Source organism: Garra rufa, chromosome 3 (genome assembly GCF_049309525.1).
Source record: "Garra rufa chromosome 3, GarRuf1.0, whole genome shotgun sequence".
Taxonomy (NCBI): Eukaryota; Metazoa; Chordata; class Actinopteri; order Cypriniformes; family Cyprinidae; genus Garra; species Garra rufa.
In genome coordinates this window covers 7,824,526-7,838,556 of record NC_133363.1, presented here as the reverse complement: position 1 = coordinate 7,838,556, position 14,031 = coordinate 7,824,526, and the positions used below count along the sequence as shown (strand labels likewise).

The 14,031-nt window shown below is 39.2% G+C and overlaps 1 protein-coding gene across 1 annotated transcript in view; it reads right to left on the bottom strand.

The window, feature by feature from the left end:
• pmfbp1 (polyamine modulated factor 1 binding protein 1) overlaps positions 1 to 11,327 on the bottom strand; it is a 210,144-nt gene extending 198,817 nt beyond the window's left edge. The window contains exons 1-3 of the mRNA XM_073835679.1: positions 11,244 to 11,327; positions 2,373 to 2,519; positions 246 to 329 (exon numbers count right to left, since the gene is read on the bottom strand). Coding sequence (XP_073691780.1) covers positions 246 to 329; positions 2,373 to 2,519; positions 11,244 to 11,327 — 315 coding nt within the window. The remainder of the gene's footprint in view (positions 1 to 245; positions 330 to 2,372; positions 2,520 to 11,243) is intronic.
• Positions 11,328 to 14,031: the final 2,704 nt, after the last annotated feature.

Genomic DNA, 14,031 nt, shown 5'->3' with positions numbered 1-14,031 from the left:
AAGTTGTGCACTACAGTGTGTTCATCATTAGCAGTGTTTTTAGCATTCAATCTCACATTGTTTGAAGCATTGCCTGGAGTGCATTTAGTATTTTAAATATTAAAAACCATTAGGATATTCTTTAACCCCAACACCTTTTTAAACAGGTGTTTAATTTGTTATAGAACCATGCTGACATGAGGTTATAGGTGAGTGAGGTGTGAACACACACTCATAAACAAACACTTGCTTTTGAGGGTACTTACAACATTCAGCATGGCGCTGTTGCTCTCTGCTCTCTCAGCCAGCTCAAGTCTCTGCTGAGCTATAGTCTCCTCTGAACCCTGTACCTGAACAGATGAGAAACATTTCTGTCAGTATGTCCCTCTGAAGGGCAAAGGACAAACAGAGAGCAATTTTAAAGATGTGCAAGATGTGTGATTGATGCAGTGTTCTTACATACAAATGTTTTGCTGTGGTATAATAATAACCCTTCAATATTCCCACCTCCACAGGTTTATTTGGACATTGCATCACTGTGAGTGCTAAAGAAAGCCTGCTGTTTTAACAAGTGTTATGCCTGTGAAAGACTTCTTCAATCAAAACCTGACATGCCAATCCTTCATCCAGTCATCTGGGCTGAAGGGGAACATTGAGCTGATTGAACGGTTTGCACTACAGCTTCATCCCTGCAGTGATTCCGTTCTCACACTGAACCTCCTAAAAAGTCAATGAGATGCTCAGCACACTAAATTAGTTGCTCTCTCATTCACATGGAGGAGGAGAGGACTATATAAAGAACATTTATAAGGCTAAGAAAAGTCGATGTAAAAAACACGTGCGCAAGCACAAGGATGACTGAAAATTCACAAATATATATTCAGTTTTTGGGACCATATATACAATTCAGTTGAGGTCAAAAGTTTACACTCCCCTTTCAGAATCTGCAAAATGTTAATTATTTTAACAAAATAAGAGGGATCATACAAAATGCATCTCATTTTTTATTTACTGTAGTACTGCCCTGAATAAGATATTTCACATAATATAGTCCACAAGAGAAAATAATAGCTGAATTTATAAAAACGACCCTGTTCAAAAGTTTACATCCCCTTGATTCGTAATACTGTGTTGTTACCTGAATGATCCACAGCAGTGTTTTTTGTTGTTGTTGTTGTTTGTTTTGTTTAGTGATAGTTGTTCATGAGTCCCTTGTTTGTCCTGAACAGTTAAACTGCCTGCTGTGCTGTTCTTCAGAAAAATCCTTCAGGTCCCACAAATTCTTTGGTTTTTCAGAACTTTTTTGTATTTGAACCCTTTCCAACAATGACTGTATGATTTTGAGATCCATTTTGTTACACTGAGGACAACAGGGAATCATATGCAGGGGCGTAGCAACCGGGGGGGGGGGGACATGTCCCCCGCACTTTTTTTGACCTAGCACCAATATTTCCGCCATTGTTCTCTGATGTGTTACTTAGATTTGAGTGAACTAACATTTAGCCAATCACAGCGCAAATCTCTTGGGTGTCCTCAAATTGCCACTTTGGTGCTGTAAAATGCCCATTGTTCTTCTATTTAGAATTTATTATACTGTATGAACATCACCAAACTGTCCCCCCCACTTTTAAATTGGCTGCTACACCTCTGATCATATGCAACTATTACAGAAGGTTCAAATGGTCACTGATGCTCCAGAAGAACAAAACATGCATTAAGAGCAGAATGAACAGAATGGAGATGTGTAATTTTTTTTCATTTAGTACTAAATACACACAAATGCTGGAAAACCAAAAGAATGTATCGGACCTGAAGAATTATTCTGCTAAGGACAAACAAGGAACTCGCGAACAACTATCACTTAACAAAAATAAATAAATAAATAAAACAAAAAACACAGCTGTGGATCATTCAGGTAAGAACAAAGTATTAACAATCAAGTCTTTTGAATGGGGTCATTTTTATAAATTCAATTATTATTTTAATTCAGGTCAGTACTAAATAAACAATAACATGCATTATTGTATGATTCCTCTTATTTTGGTAAAATAATTAATATTTTGCAGATTCTGAAATGGGGATGTAAACTTTTGACCTCAACTGTATATTTAATAAATATATGAAATGATAATAAAATAATAGATATAATATAAATCAAACAATAAAAATAATTATTTATTGGCCTTTGTTTTTCATTTCATATACTATAATTAACTTTAAATTATTATCAGCCATTTTGTAATAAAATTATATAAGTAAAGATATATAAATATTTTTGAACACCAAATTAGCATATTGGTAGTGAAAGCACATTTCATATGGAGTACATACAATTTAGATATGAGACAATCACATCCAGCTGGTTCTAAAAAAGTCTGCAGTGAATCTGATACCTGCTCTTGAAGCTCTTTGACTTTGGCCTCCAGCTGAAGGAGCTGTTGAAGCTGCTGGAGCTCGTGCTGTTCTTTCAGAGACATCTCCTGGTGTAGCTCAGTGATGACATCCTGTAGTTCTAGGATCAGAGCTTCTCGCTCCTCCACCTACAACACATGACCGCTGCCATGTCAAAAGACTGTTATCCAAGATTGTTATGTGTTGAGTTGGGTGGTTATTTGTGATGGTATTAAATATTAAGAACGTCAAAACAAACTCTCGACCACAGTGAGATCACACAAAGAGGTTTGGGTTTCAGCAGTGACTGCTAGAGGGACATGTTCAACCTAACAAGCATGTACACATGAGAAGTGTGAAAGCTGGGCAGAAATCACCTACAAATGTCCAAACAAATGTCCAAAGCTCTGGTAATGTCATGCCATCTAAATCAGATTTTGTGTGTTTACCATGACAGATGTCATAAAACTACCAAACCACAACAACAACTATGTTGAAGCCCAAAGGTTTTATTTATTTATTTTTTTAGACAGTGTAAGACGGTAAAAAAAAAAAGGAATTTTATGTATACAGACCAGATTTGAACCTGCATCTCCCATGCACACACACAATGAAGTACAACATTTAAATTGCAGGTAAAACCGGTATTATTATAAAAAAACAATAAAAATAAATACAAAAACATAATGTTAATACAGTTCAATAGGCCCTATTGCATTGCATCCTTGCTGAATACTTGCCAAAACATTTTAATGGTAGTGTATCATGGCATGGAGAATTTTCAACATTGATAATAAGAAGAAATATTTTTAGGGCAGCAAATCAGTATATTAGGGTGATTGCTAAAAGGTCATGTGACACTAAAGACTGGCGTAATGACGCTGAAAATTCAGCATTGCATCTCAGGAATAAATTACACTTTAAAAATTTAATTAGAAAACAGTTATTTTAATTTGTAAAAATCTTTCACAGCATTACTGTTTTTACTGTATTTTCAATCAAATGAATACAGCTTCAGTAAGTGTAAGCGATTTCTTTTAAAAACACACAAAAAAATCTTAATTATTTTAAAATTTTGACTGGTGATGTACAGTGCCTTGCAAAAGTATTCATACCCCTTCATATTTTTCACATTTTGTTATGTTGCAGCCTTATGTTAAACTACAGTACTTTAAATTACTTTTTTTCCCACATCAATCTACACTCCCTACTCCATAATGGCAAAGCAAAAAATAGGCTTTTAACATTTGTGCAAATTTATTAAAAATAAAAAACTGAAAAGATCCCGTTGCATAAGTATTCATACCCTTTTCTGGGACACTCGAAATTGAGCTCAGGAGCATTCATATTGCTTCTAGATGTTACTACACTTCGAGTGGAGTTAAACTGTGGCAATTTCCTTTGAATGAGTATGATTTAGAAAGGCACACACCTCTCAGAAAAGGTCTAACAGCTGAAAATGCATATCAGAGCAAAAACCAAGTCCTGAGGTCAAGATAACTGCCTGTAGAGCTCAGTGACAGACTTGCGTTAAGGCAATGATCTAGGAAAGAGTTCAGAAAAAAATCTGCTGCATTGAAGGTTCACAGAAGCATGTAGCCTCCATTGTCCATAATGGAAGACGATTGGAACAACTGGGACTCTAGAAAATGTCTGCCAGTCCCCATCCAAGCTGACAGAGCTTGAGAGGCGAAAAAGTGAGGCAAAGAATGGCAGATAATTGCCAAATGCAGATGTGCAAAGCTTGTCACATCATCCCCAAAAAGACTTGAGGCTGTAAAGGTGCTTCAACTATGTACTGAGTTAAGGGTATGAATACTTATGCAATGTACTTATTTCAGTGTTTTATTTTTAATACATTTGTAAAATTTACAAATATGTTTTTTGCTTTGTCATTATGGTGTATGGAGTGTAAACTGATGTGGGGAAAAAATAATTTAAAGCAGTTTAACATAATGCTGCAACAAAACAAAATGTGAAAAAAATGAAGGGGTATGAATACTTTTGCAAGGCACTGTACATGACAGAGAGATGGATGGAGGGAAAACCCATTTAATCGTTCTAATTCTCAACACTATGTCAACAAGGGACATCAACACCTTCTAAAAACTCCACATATGAAGTCAATGCATCAATATGAAATATATGGCACCATTCTGTGGCAAATTACAAATCAGTCATATAGAATAGCTTGGCAGGTAGAGTGCGTCATGGTGGTACTTGTAAGTGAACTCCAGGGATTCTATGAATCCATTTTCCACTACTAAATTGGCCTCTGCAATTGTGGGTCACAATATGAGATACTGTGAGAGGTGCAGCAGAATTGAGAAGACACAATAGGATTCGCATTGGAAGCAACAATCTCACTGTGAACTATAAGTAGCCTGTAAAAAAAAAAAATCCTAAAGGTCAAAGTCATCCAATCAGAACTTAGAGCAAAATGAGACTATGCACTGAAGAGACCTATCTCATATCATAGAGAGCATGAGTGGGCACATCAGTTAGGAAAATCTTAGATATCACACATAAAGATGTTTTAATGAACATCTGAAATATGTGCCCCGATAAATCAGATTGTGATAGAGAAGGCTTAGGAAATCAATTTCTCCAGGCACTGTCTTCCATCAGACTGAACATCTGATGTTGCTAAGCGAGAGAACTCATTTGAGAGCAATAAACAGAAAGGGCTGTTATGTAAACTGTTGAAAGATCTAATCAAGATTTAATTGTGTTTAGACTGCTGTATGAAATCCACAGCAGATTGTGATCCATGGCTTATAAAGCGAAGGTTACAGATATTAACTGAAACATGAGTGAGAAGTGAAAATTAATACCATACATGTTGGAGAATTTCACTGTAGCTTATGGTACAACGCTATTGCTACTACTTCAAAACAATGATATATCATCATACTCACATTTACATCATACTCATATTTACAGTGAATATTGCTTTCATTTCTGTGGGATACAATAAATGATATTTTGAAGAAGCTCATAAAGTGACACCATATGGACAAAACACAATCACATTTCTAATAAACATCTTCAGACAAAAGGAAGTCCTACAGGTCTGAGATGACATAAGCTTGAGAAAATAATGACAGAATTTTCATTTTTGGCTGAAATATCCTTTTAAACTATTACAAATATTTATATGATGCCTCATATCCCAGAGGAAAATGTTGAGAGATGTTTCACTAAAGTACCAACATTCTCAGAAGTCTCAGATGTTACTTTAAATTCCTTAATAAAACTAAAAACTAGAACAATTGAGACAATTCCCTGTTGAAAAAAAAAAAAACAACCCAGCATATTCTGGTTAGGTATGTTCTGAAGCATGACAGCTGGTTTGAGCTGGTTTAAGCTGGTCCTTAGTTGGTCATTAGCTGGTTTAAGATGGTCCTGAGCTACTCTTGAGCAGGAGCTAGTTGCTTAGGACCAGCTTTCAGTAGCCATGCTTCAAAACATACAGTTGAGGTCAAAAGTTTACATCCCCCTTTCAGAAATTATTTTTTATTAGGAATCATACAAAATTCATGTTATTGTTTATTTAGTACTGACCTGAATAAGATATGTTACATAATACTAAGATATTTACATCTAGTCTACAAGAGAAAATATTACTTGAATTTATAACCCTGCTGAAAAAAACAGCCTAGGCTGGTTGGGTTGTTTTAGCTGGTCAATCAGGCTGGTTTTAGCTGGTCAATCAGGCTGGTTTTAGAGGGGTTTTGGCTACTTTCCCAAAAGTAAAACCAGTTACTTCCAGCTTAAACCAGCTAAGACCAGCCAACCAGCCTAGGCTGGTTTTAGCTGTTTTTTCAGCAGGGAAAAATTATTATAAAATATTTTATATATTATAAAAATTCAAAAAGTTTTCACCCCCAGCTCTTAATGCATGTTTTTTTTCCCTTCTGGTGCATCAGTGAGCATTTGAACCTTCTGTAATAGTTGCATAGGAGTCCCTCAGTTGTCCTCAGTGTGAAAAAGATGGATCTCAAAATCATCCCTCTTATTTTAGTAAAATAATTAACATTTTGCAGATTTTGAAAGGGGGGTGTAAACTTTTGACCTCAACTGTACCTAACCAGCATATGCTGTTTTTTTTTCTTCAACAGGGAATTGTTGGCAATCTATGAGAATATAGAACCATGAGATCATGTTGAAATCTTTTGACCACGGACATCTTTGCAAATTTGAGTGTAGTTTATAACAAAAAGTCTCCATTTGTTCTTCTTTTAGACTTATTGCTTTTGAGAACAAAAAAAAAAATATTTTAAATGAGAGTTAAATGATAACCTGAGAACATTTCTCTGCAAGAGATCTGAACATGTGAGCACTAAATAGAAGCAAGCACCACAGAAAATATAAGATACTAAAATGCTCTGTGGTTTAATGCAAGATAGACAGCAGGGCTTCCAATGGACTTCCACCGTAGTGCATTGAAGTGAAAAGCCCTGCTTGTATTTCCAGCATTTCCAACTCTTATGAGTAACAACGAGAGCAGGAGCGCTCAGGGCCCCAGCTGCTTTGATCACAGGAGCCCCCTTATACTAGCAGGCCACCTTTTACACCATTTGTTTCCCTCTGACTGCATAATCAAGGACAAAGTCTATTTTCTTTCTCAATTGTAGCACTGCACAAATTTCTTTGTTTCTTGCGAGTACTAGGGTCTGGACTCCAAGGTCCCATTAATAGGGCTATTATGCAGTCTTCATTATTCCTGACCTCATGCTAAGACCAGCCATCTTTGAACCCCAGGTTTTAGCTGGTGCCCAGCACCTCTGCATTAGGAGATCCTTTGATCATTCAACTCTTTGAAAAGACAACCAGGTAGGACTCCTAAATGAACCACTCCAGACTCTAAAATGCATCAGAAAACCCTGGATGATCCACTGAATTCTACCCAAAGGAGAACAGTAAAGTGTATGCAACTTAATTAACCACAACAAGCCATAAACACACACAACCTCAATAGTATATTGTGGAAAGGGGATTAAAAAGAGCCAAACATCCATATCTTGACGAAATCAGGCCTTTCAGAATAAATGGCAGTGTTTCATCTAGTAATTTTTGTAAAAGGTCCTTTGTTATCTCCAGACACCCAGAAAAGCCTCCTACTGACTCTATAGCTTTTGAGGTTCAGATGTCGGCATTAGCATGCTAATTGCAACTTTGTCTGCGGAGCTGAAAGAAAAAAATGGAGGGAGAGAGAAAAAAGAAGAGGAGTACTTTGTCCGGCTAGGGCCATGGGATTTCTTTTTAATCTGCTGTTACAAATAGCTTTTTTTTTGTACAGAATTACATTATGTCCTCCGTATCTCACCTCCAACAAGGTAGAGAGAGTTTTGTGTCTGGCTAAATCACAATAGCTTGATGATACTCCATCCTTTAATTCATGCAGTAATTTATAACATGAAATTTATGCATAGTGATTATGATAAACCTTGTGTTAAAGTCATTTTTTTAATTTAATGATTTACTAATATAGTAAAGTATGATATTAATAGAGTAATACAGTAATATAATGTAGTTCATAAGTCACCCTGCGGGCTGTTTGTGGTTGTCAAGAAACTTTGTCTTGATAACGTCAGCCATTTTCCGAATGTTAAAAAAACAAAATCTCCAAAACGGTTTGGTTATGTTTCATTAACATGGATTATCTCTCTAGCTAAAACAAGGCCAAAGTAAGGTATTTTTGTTCTAGGGTGACTTTTTTTTATTAATACCTTTTCAGGATCAAAATTGTTTGATAAACTTGAATCCTTAAAGGGATAGTTTACCTAAAAATGAAAAATACCTCATGATTTACTCACCCTCAATCCATCATAGGTGTATATGACTTTCTTCTTTTAGACAAATATAATCAGTTATATTACAAAAAAAGTCCTCTTCCAAAGTTTATAGCAGTGAATAGTAATCAAGATTTTGAAGCAAAATAAAGTGCCTAATTCCATCATAAAATTGAATTGATGCATTTGTGTGAGAATAATATCCAAATTTAAAACTCTATAAACCGTAATCTCTAGCTTCCGCTAACTGTCATCCGCACATACAGGAAAGTGGCATTCCAGTGTATGACGCAGGCGTAACGTAAGCTCCGGTGAGAATATGCTAGTCTCGCGAGAACCAAGTTTTGTTTAAGGCATAGAAAAACCAGTGTCCTCTTGGCTTATATCGAAATCCTTGTATATTTTCCTTTACAAATCCCCATTTTGTATTTATAATTCACGAAAAATTACGTTTTGTAAAGTTTTACGTATTGTGTTATTCTTACACAAACACATCAATTTGCTTCAGAAGGCCTTTATTAACCCCCCAGAACCGTGTGGAGCACTTTTTATGATGGATGGATGTACTTTATTTTGCTTCAAAGTCTTGACCACTATTCACTGCCATTATAGCTTGCAAGAGCCAGTACATTTTTTTATATGATTCCGATTGTATTCGTATGAAAGAAGAAATTCATATACACCCAGAATGGCATGAGGGTGAGTAAATCATGAGGTATTATTCATTTCTGGATGAACTATCCCTTTAAATTAACCTTTAAAACTTTCAAATTAATCTCGAACCCTAACCAAACCCTCTGATCAGTTAATAGAAGTGTTGTTCTAAGACCAATGATTTATAAAAATGCATCTACATTATTTTTCTCTTCCATGGCTAAATCATAGACAGAACATCTCACGTGTCAGCTTAGCCCCGCTGAGTAAACACAGAACAACTGAGGCCTTATCTGCGAGTCTGTCATCTCTTTTCACTCCTGTGACAGTATGCCACAATCTCAGAAACGGCACACACAACATCGGGCTTAATGTCAATGAGCCATATCTGCCTGCACTGCCTCCTCCACCTCACTCTCCGCACAAATGCCAGAGGTCACTCTTTTCATTCAGGCAGAAATCAAAATGATAATGGCAGCTTGTTAAAAATTCTATTTGGATGTGCACATAGGCTACATCAAAAGGTGCTGACATGGAGTGGTTTGGGGTGCAGAGGGGTGCTAGCGATGTGGCTTACTGATAGCACACATCAAAGCTATAGAGAGAGGGGAATATGGTGATGGGGGTGGGGTAGCACACAATGACCATGTTCTGGGGTTGTTATAGTCAGCAAATGAAAATATACCAGGCACAATTTTACCGTTAATGCCTTGACATTGAAACACAAGCTATTTACCATGAAAAAAGCACTCTGACTCCATCAGATCCGTCTAAATCAAGCTGATGCAATGGATGCAGTTTGGGAAATTATAAATGATAGCCAGACAGAGTAAAAAAACATGCAGAAAAAGAAATAAAGGCGATAATCAAATAAATCCTCTGGTGGACCATTAATAAATGTGAGCAGCACAAGGCCACTTCAGGAGACAATCAGGCAGCAGGGATTTGCTAAAATTGGGACAGTCACTCACCGGCTCCATTTTGCATCAGGTAGGGCCGACCTTTTAATGCTGCATCGCTAACCGATAACCACCCAGAATGCATTTCAGTGCTTTCCGGGTTTAAAACCATTCCCAGCAAAGTTTTTCACATAGGCCAATTACTAAAGCTCTCGACTCTGATTCGCCATGCCATACATCTGAAGCAAGCTCATTTAAGAGGACAGCAGATACTAGCCCGGCTGTATTGGATTAAGACAAACTAGACACTTACAATATATGCATTAATATGGCTTGACGCCACCGCTGAGTAGTATGACTCAATCAGCAGGTATGACTTGGTGGACATGTAGGATCAGTCCTTGTTGGTCTTGGAAAAACATTCCTAAACCGGGGATAGCCAAGTCCGTTTCCTGCAGGCTACAGTTCCAATGGTGCTCAAACAAACCTGTCTGTTCTTTTCAAGTAATACTGAACACCTTGATTAGCTGGGTGAAGTGTCTTTGATTAGAAATGGAGCTAAACTTTGCAGGAAGGCAGCCCTCCGGGAGCAAGGTTGGCTGTCCTTTCTATAAACCGGAAATTAGCTTTTTGTTTTAGATTTAGGATTGAGGATAGAGTTGGGCTATGGCTTGAGACTTGTAATGTTCTTTTTGATCTAACATTAGGGTTAATTAATGGATATGTTTCAAGCAGGGGTGTCCAATCCTCCTTTTGGAAGAGCACTTTGCTGTAGACTCCAAGGCTGTGTCCAAAAGCTTAGGCTGCTAAATTGTTGCCTCACTGCCTTGCCAGGCAATGACTTTGCAGGCAACGTTTGCACACGGAGGCACCTCATGAAACTGATTTCGGACATACTTCTAAGGCAGCGTAATGGTCTACAACAAAACAGAACAAGCTGTGGTGATTACTAAGCGAATATTTAATTATTATGACATTGATTCTTGCTAGAAATAACATCAAAACTGCAAAAAGTGGTTAGAAATATACACTTACACACAAACTGACCATCAGCGCAGCTTTTAGATGCCATATTTATTTTTTTAAGCTTAACCATCATGGAATGCAATGCACAGGATTGTAGAATATCAAAGGCTGCAAAGCATGCATTTATGATCCTTCAAAAATCTATCAGATGAAGGCACCTCGGGAGACATAAGGCAAGTAAGGCTGGCATTGGATTCGGACATGCCTTGATGCCTTCCTACTGTGGTGGGAGGAGCAAATGACAGACAAAGTGGGTGTGGCGTCAGGTTATTAAACATAAAGGAAAACAAGTGTCCAAAGGGCTAAAATTGTCCAAAATAAACAGGGGATCTGGTGTCCTCATTGTGCTGGGGGTTCCGTAAAGGAGGGGCAGTATTCGGTAGGGAAGGGTCCACGTAAGGGGTCTAGTCCGGCGGCCGCACGCGCTCCCCGTTCTGGTCCGGGGTGCGAGGGGCGGTGGCTTCTTTAGCGAAAACATCCTCCTCCGCCTACGCGGCACCTCCAGGGATTCACGGCCCGGCATCCTGGCCCACCAGCCGTCACATGTGCGGTCATTGTCCGGACCACGGGTCCGGCAGCTCATCTCTTGGCGGCGCTGGTTCTCTCTACGCACCCTTCCTGGACCCACGAGGACAACAGCGTGCATGCACGGGGAAGAGACCGGTCTCCTGAGAAGAGGCGCGCTCGGCATTTAAACAGCGGTGGTGATGAGGCATCATTCAATTCAGGTGATCCTCACCACGCGCCGCTAGCCCAGGATGGTTTCGCGCCCCTCCTCTCCCATACTCACCCACTCCCGTCGGGAGCCTGGAGAAGGGCAGCGAATAAGGGACAGGGTGATGATAATAATTAGGGGGGAGGCAGCCGACTCAACACACTACCTAGGTAGCATTTTTCAGCTTTCGGACGCAGCCTAGGTCTTGTGTTCCTGGGGATCCACTGTCATGCATAGTTTATTTTCTAACCTGTTTCAGCTCACCTGAAGATCTAGATTAGCTGGTTCAGGTGTCTTAGATTAAACTCTGCAGGACAGTGCATCCCCAGGAGTAGAGTCGAAGGCCTACTGTATGCCAGGGGTGTCCAATCCTGCTCCTGGATGGCCACTGTCCTTCAGAATTCCACTCCAACTCCAATTAAACACACCTGAACCAGCCAATCAAGGTCTTACTAGGCATACTAGAAACTTACAGGCAGATGTGCTAAAGCAAGTTGGAGTTAATCTTTGCAGTAAGGTAGCCCTCTAGGAGCAGGGTTGGCTGCCCTTGCTATAAACCGGAAATTAATTTTTGTTTTAGATTTAGGATTGAGGTTAGAGTCGGGCTATGGCTTGAGACATGTAACGCTTATATTGATCTATTATTACGGGTAATTAATGGATATATTCAGAGCAGGGGTGTCCAATTCTGCGTCCAAAAACCTTACCAGGCAATGACTTTGCAGGCAACATTTGCACACAAAGGCACTTCTTGAAACTGATTTCGGACATGCTTCTGGGGTAGCGTAACGGTTTAATGATCTACAACGAAACAGAACTAGCTTTAGTGATTACTAAGCGAATATTTAATTACTATGACACTGGTTTCTTGCTAGAAACAACATCAAAAGTGCAAAAAATTGGGTCAGAAACATACATTTACACAAACTGACCACCAACACAATCTTTAAATGTCATTATTTTTTTATCTTAACTATCATGAAAAGGAATGCTCAGGATTGTAGGATATCAAAGGCTGAGAAGGATGCGTCTATGATCTTTCAAAAATTGTTCAGATTAAGGCATCTCAGGAGACAGGAAGTGGAGCTAACATTGGATTCGGACATGCCTTGATGTCTTCCTATCTTGGAATGCATCCTCCAAAGGCAGCATTTTTCAACTTTCGGACGTAGCTTAGATCTTCAACTGTGCTTCTGGGGATCCACTGTTGCAAAGTTTATTTCCAACCTGATTTAGCTCACCTGAAGATCTAGATTAGCTGGTTCAGGTGTAGCTAGGGCTGTAGCTAAACTCTGCAGGACAGCGGGTCCCCAGGATCAGGGTTGAAGGCGTATGCCAGGGGTGTCCATTCCTGCTTCTGGAGGGCCACTGTCCTTCAGAGTTCAGCTCCATCCACCATTAAACACACCTGAACCTGCTAATCAAGGGCTTACTAGACATACTAGACACTTCCAGACAGGTGTGCTGATGCAAGCTGGAGCTAAACACAGCTAAACTGCAGGACAGTGGTCCTCCAGGACCGAAAGTGAAAAGTGAAAGTCCCTTTACCCCTAACTAAATGCACCTGAACATAATAATCTTAGTCTTTAAGATTACTAGTGACTTCCAAGTATTATTGGAGCAGGATGGAACTAAACTTTGTAGGAAAGTGGCCCTCTAGATGCAGGATTGGACACTCCTGACCTAGGGCAGTGGTTCCCAACCACATTCCTGAAGGAAATTCAAGGTAGTTCACTTGTAGATGTCACAAGTGTTAACAAAGTGAGCTTCAAAGTGAATCATGTGCATCTGGTTAGGTGAAGGTACTGCTGACGTTTGGCTTTCACACACCCACAGGGCTTAAGAACATATTTGTCTTCTCCTTGCAGCATTCGGCACTCCGCATTGTTGCATTATAATTGCATTACTCTTTCATAACTGAGATCTTATCCACTTAAGGTATCCGCAGTATGATAAAGCCAACGCAGCACTGGCCTTTCCTGACGGGCGATACAGAACACTGCATGCTTCATCCAGGTCTCTCATTTCATTAGCTATTCTATGAATTTCCAATTAGGCCGAGGGCAACAAGACAGAGCTTTCAGGTCTTTTATCACAGGGGACGAGCAGGCCCTGTTCAGGTACTCTTACAAAGTACTGCTTCTGTGCACCTTTGTTAGAGAAAGGGCATTGTCTGGGAGGAAAAGCATGCCAAACGTGAGCTGCTGTACCCTCCGAGTATTCCATTAAGAGTAAAAGGAGAGTGCAGATAATGAGAGTCCACATCGGCTGAGCCAAACACCTAGACAGTACTGGAAGGAAGAGGCCTCATATCAAAGCAACTCCCTTTTTTTGCTTTATCTCTGTCTCTTTCTTTTCTTTTCCTACTCTATCTATTTGGTTTGTGCTGGTTCCACGCCATAACAATCCTCTGGACAAAAAAGCCCGCCTCTGATTATTAATAAACCTTAAGGCAGGCATCATTATTTTTTCAGCTAGTCCTTTTTTGTAATGCGCAGACAACACCTTTATACCTTTCCCAGGGTCCCGAGCTCCCCATCTCTCTGTGATCTTATTAGCATCCCATCTCCTC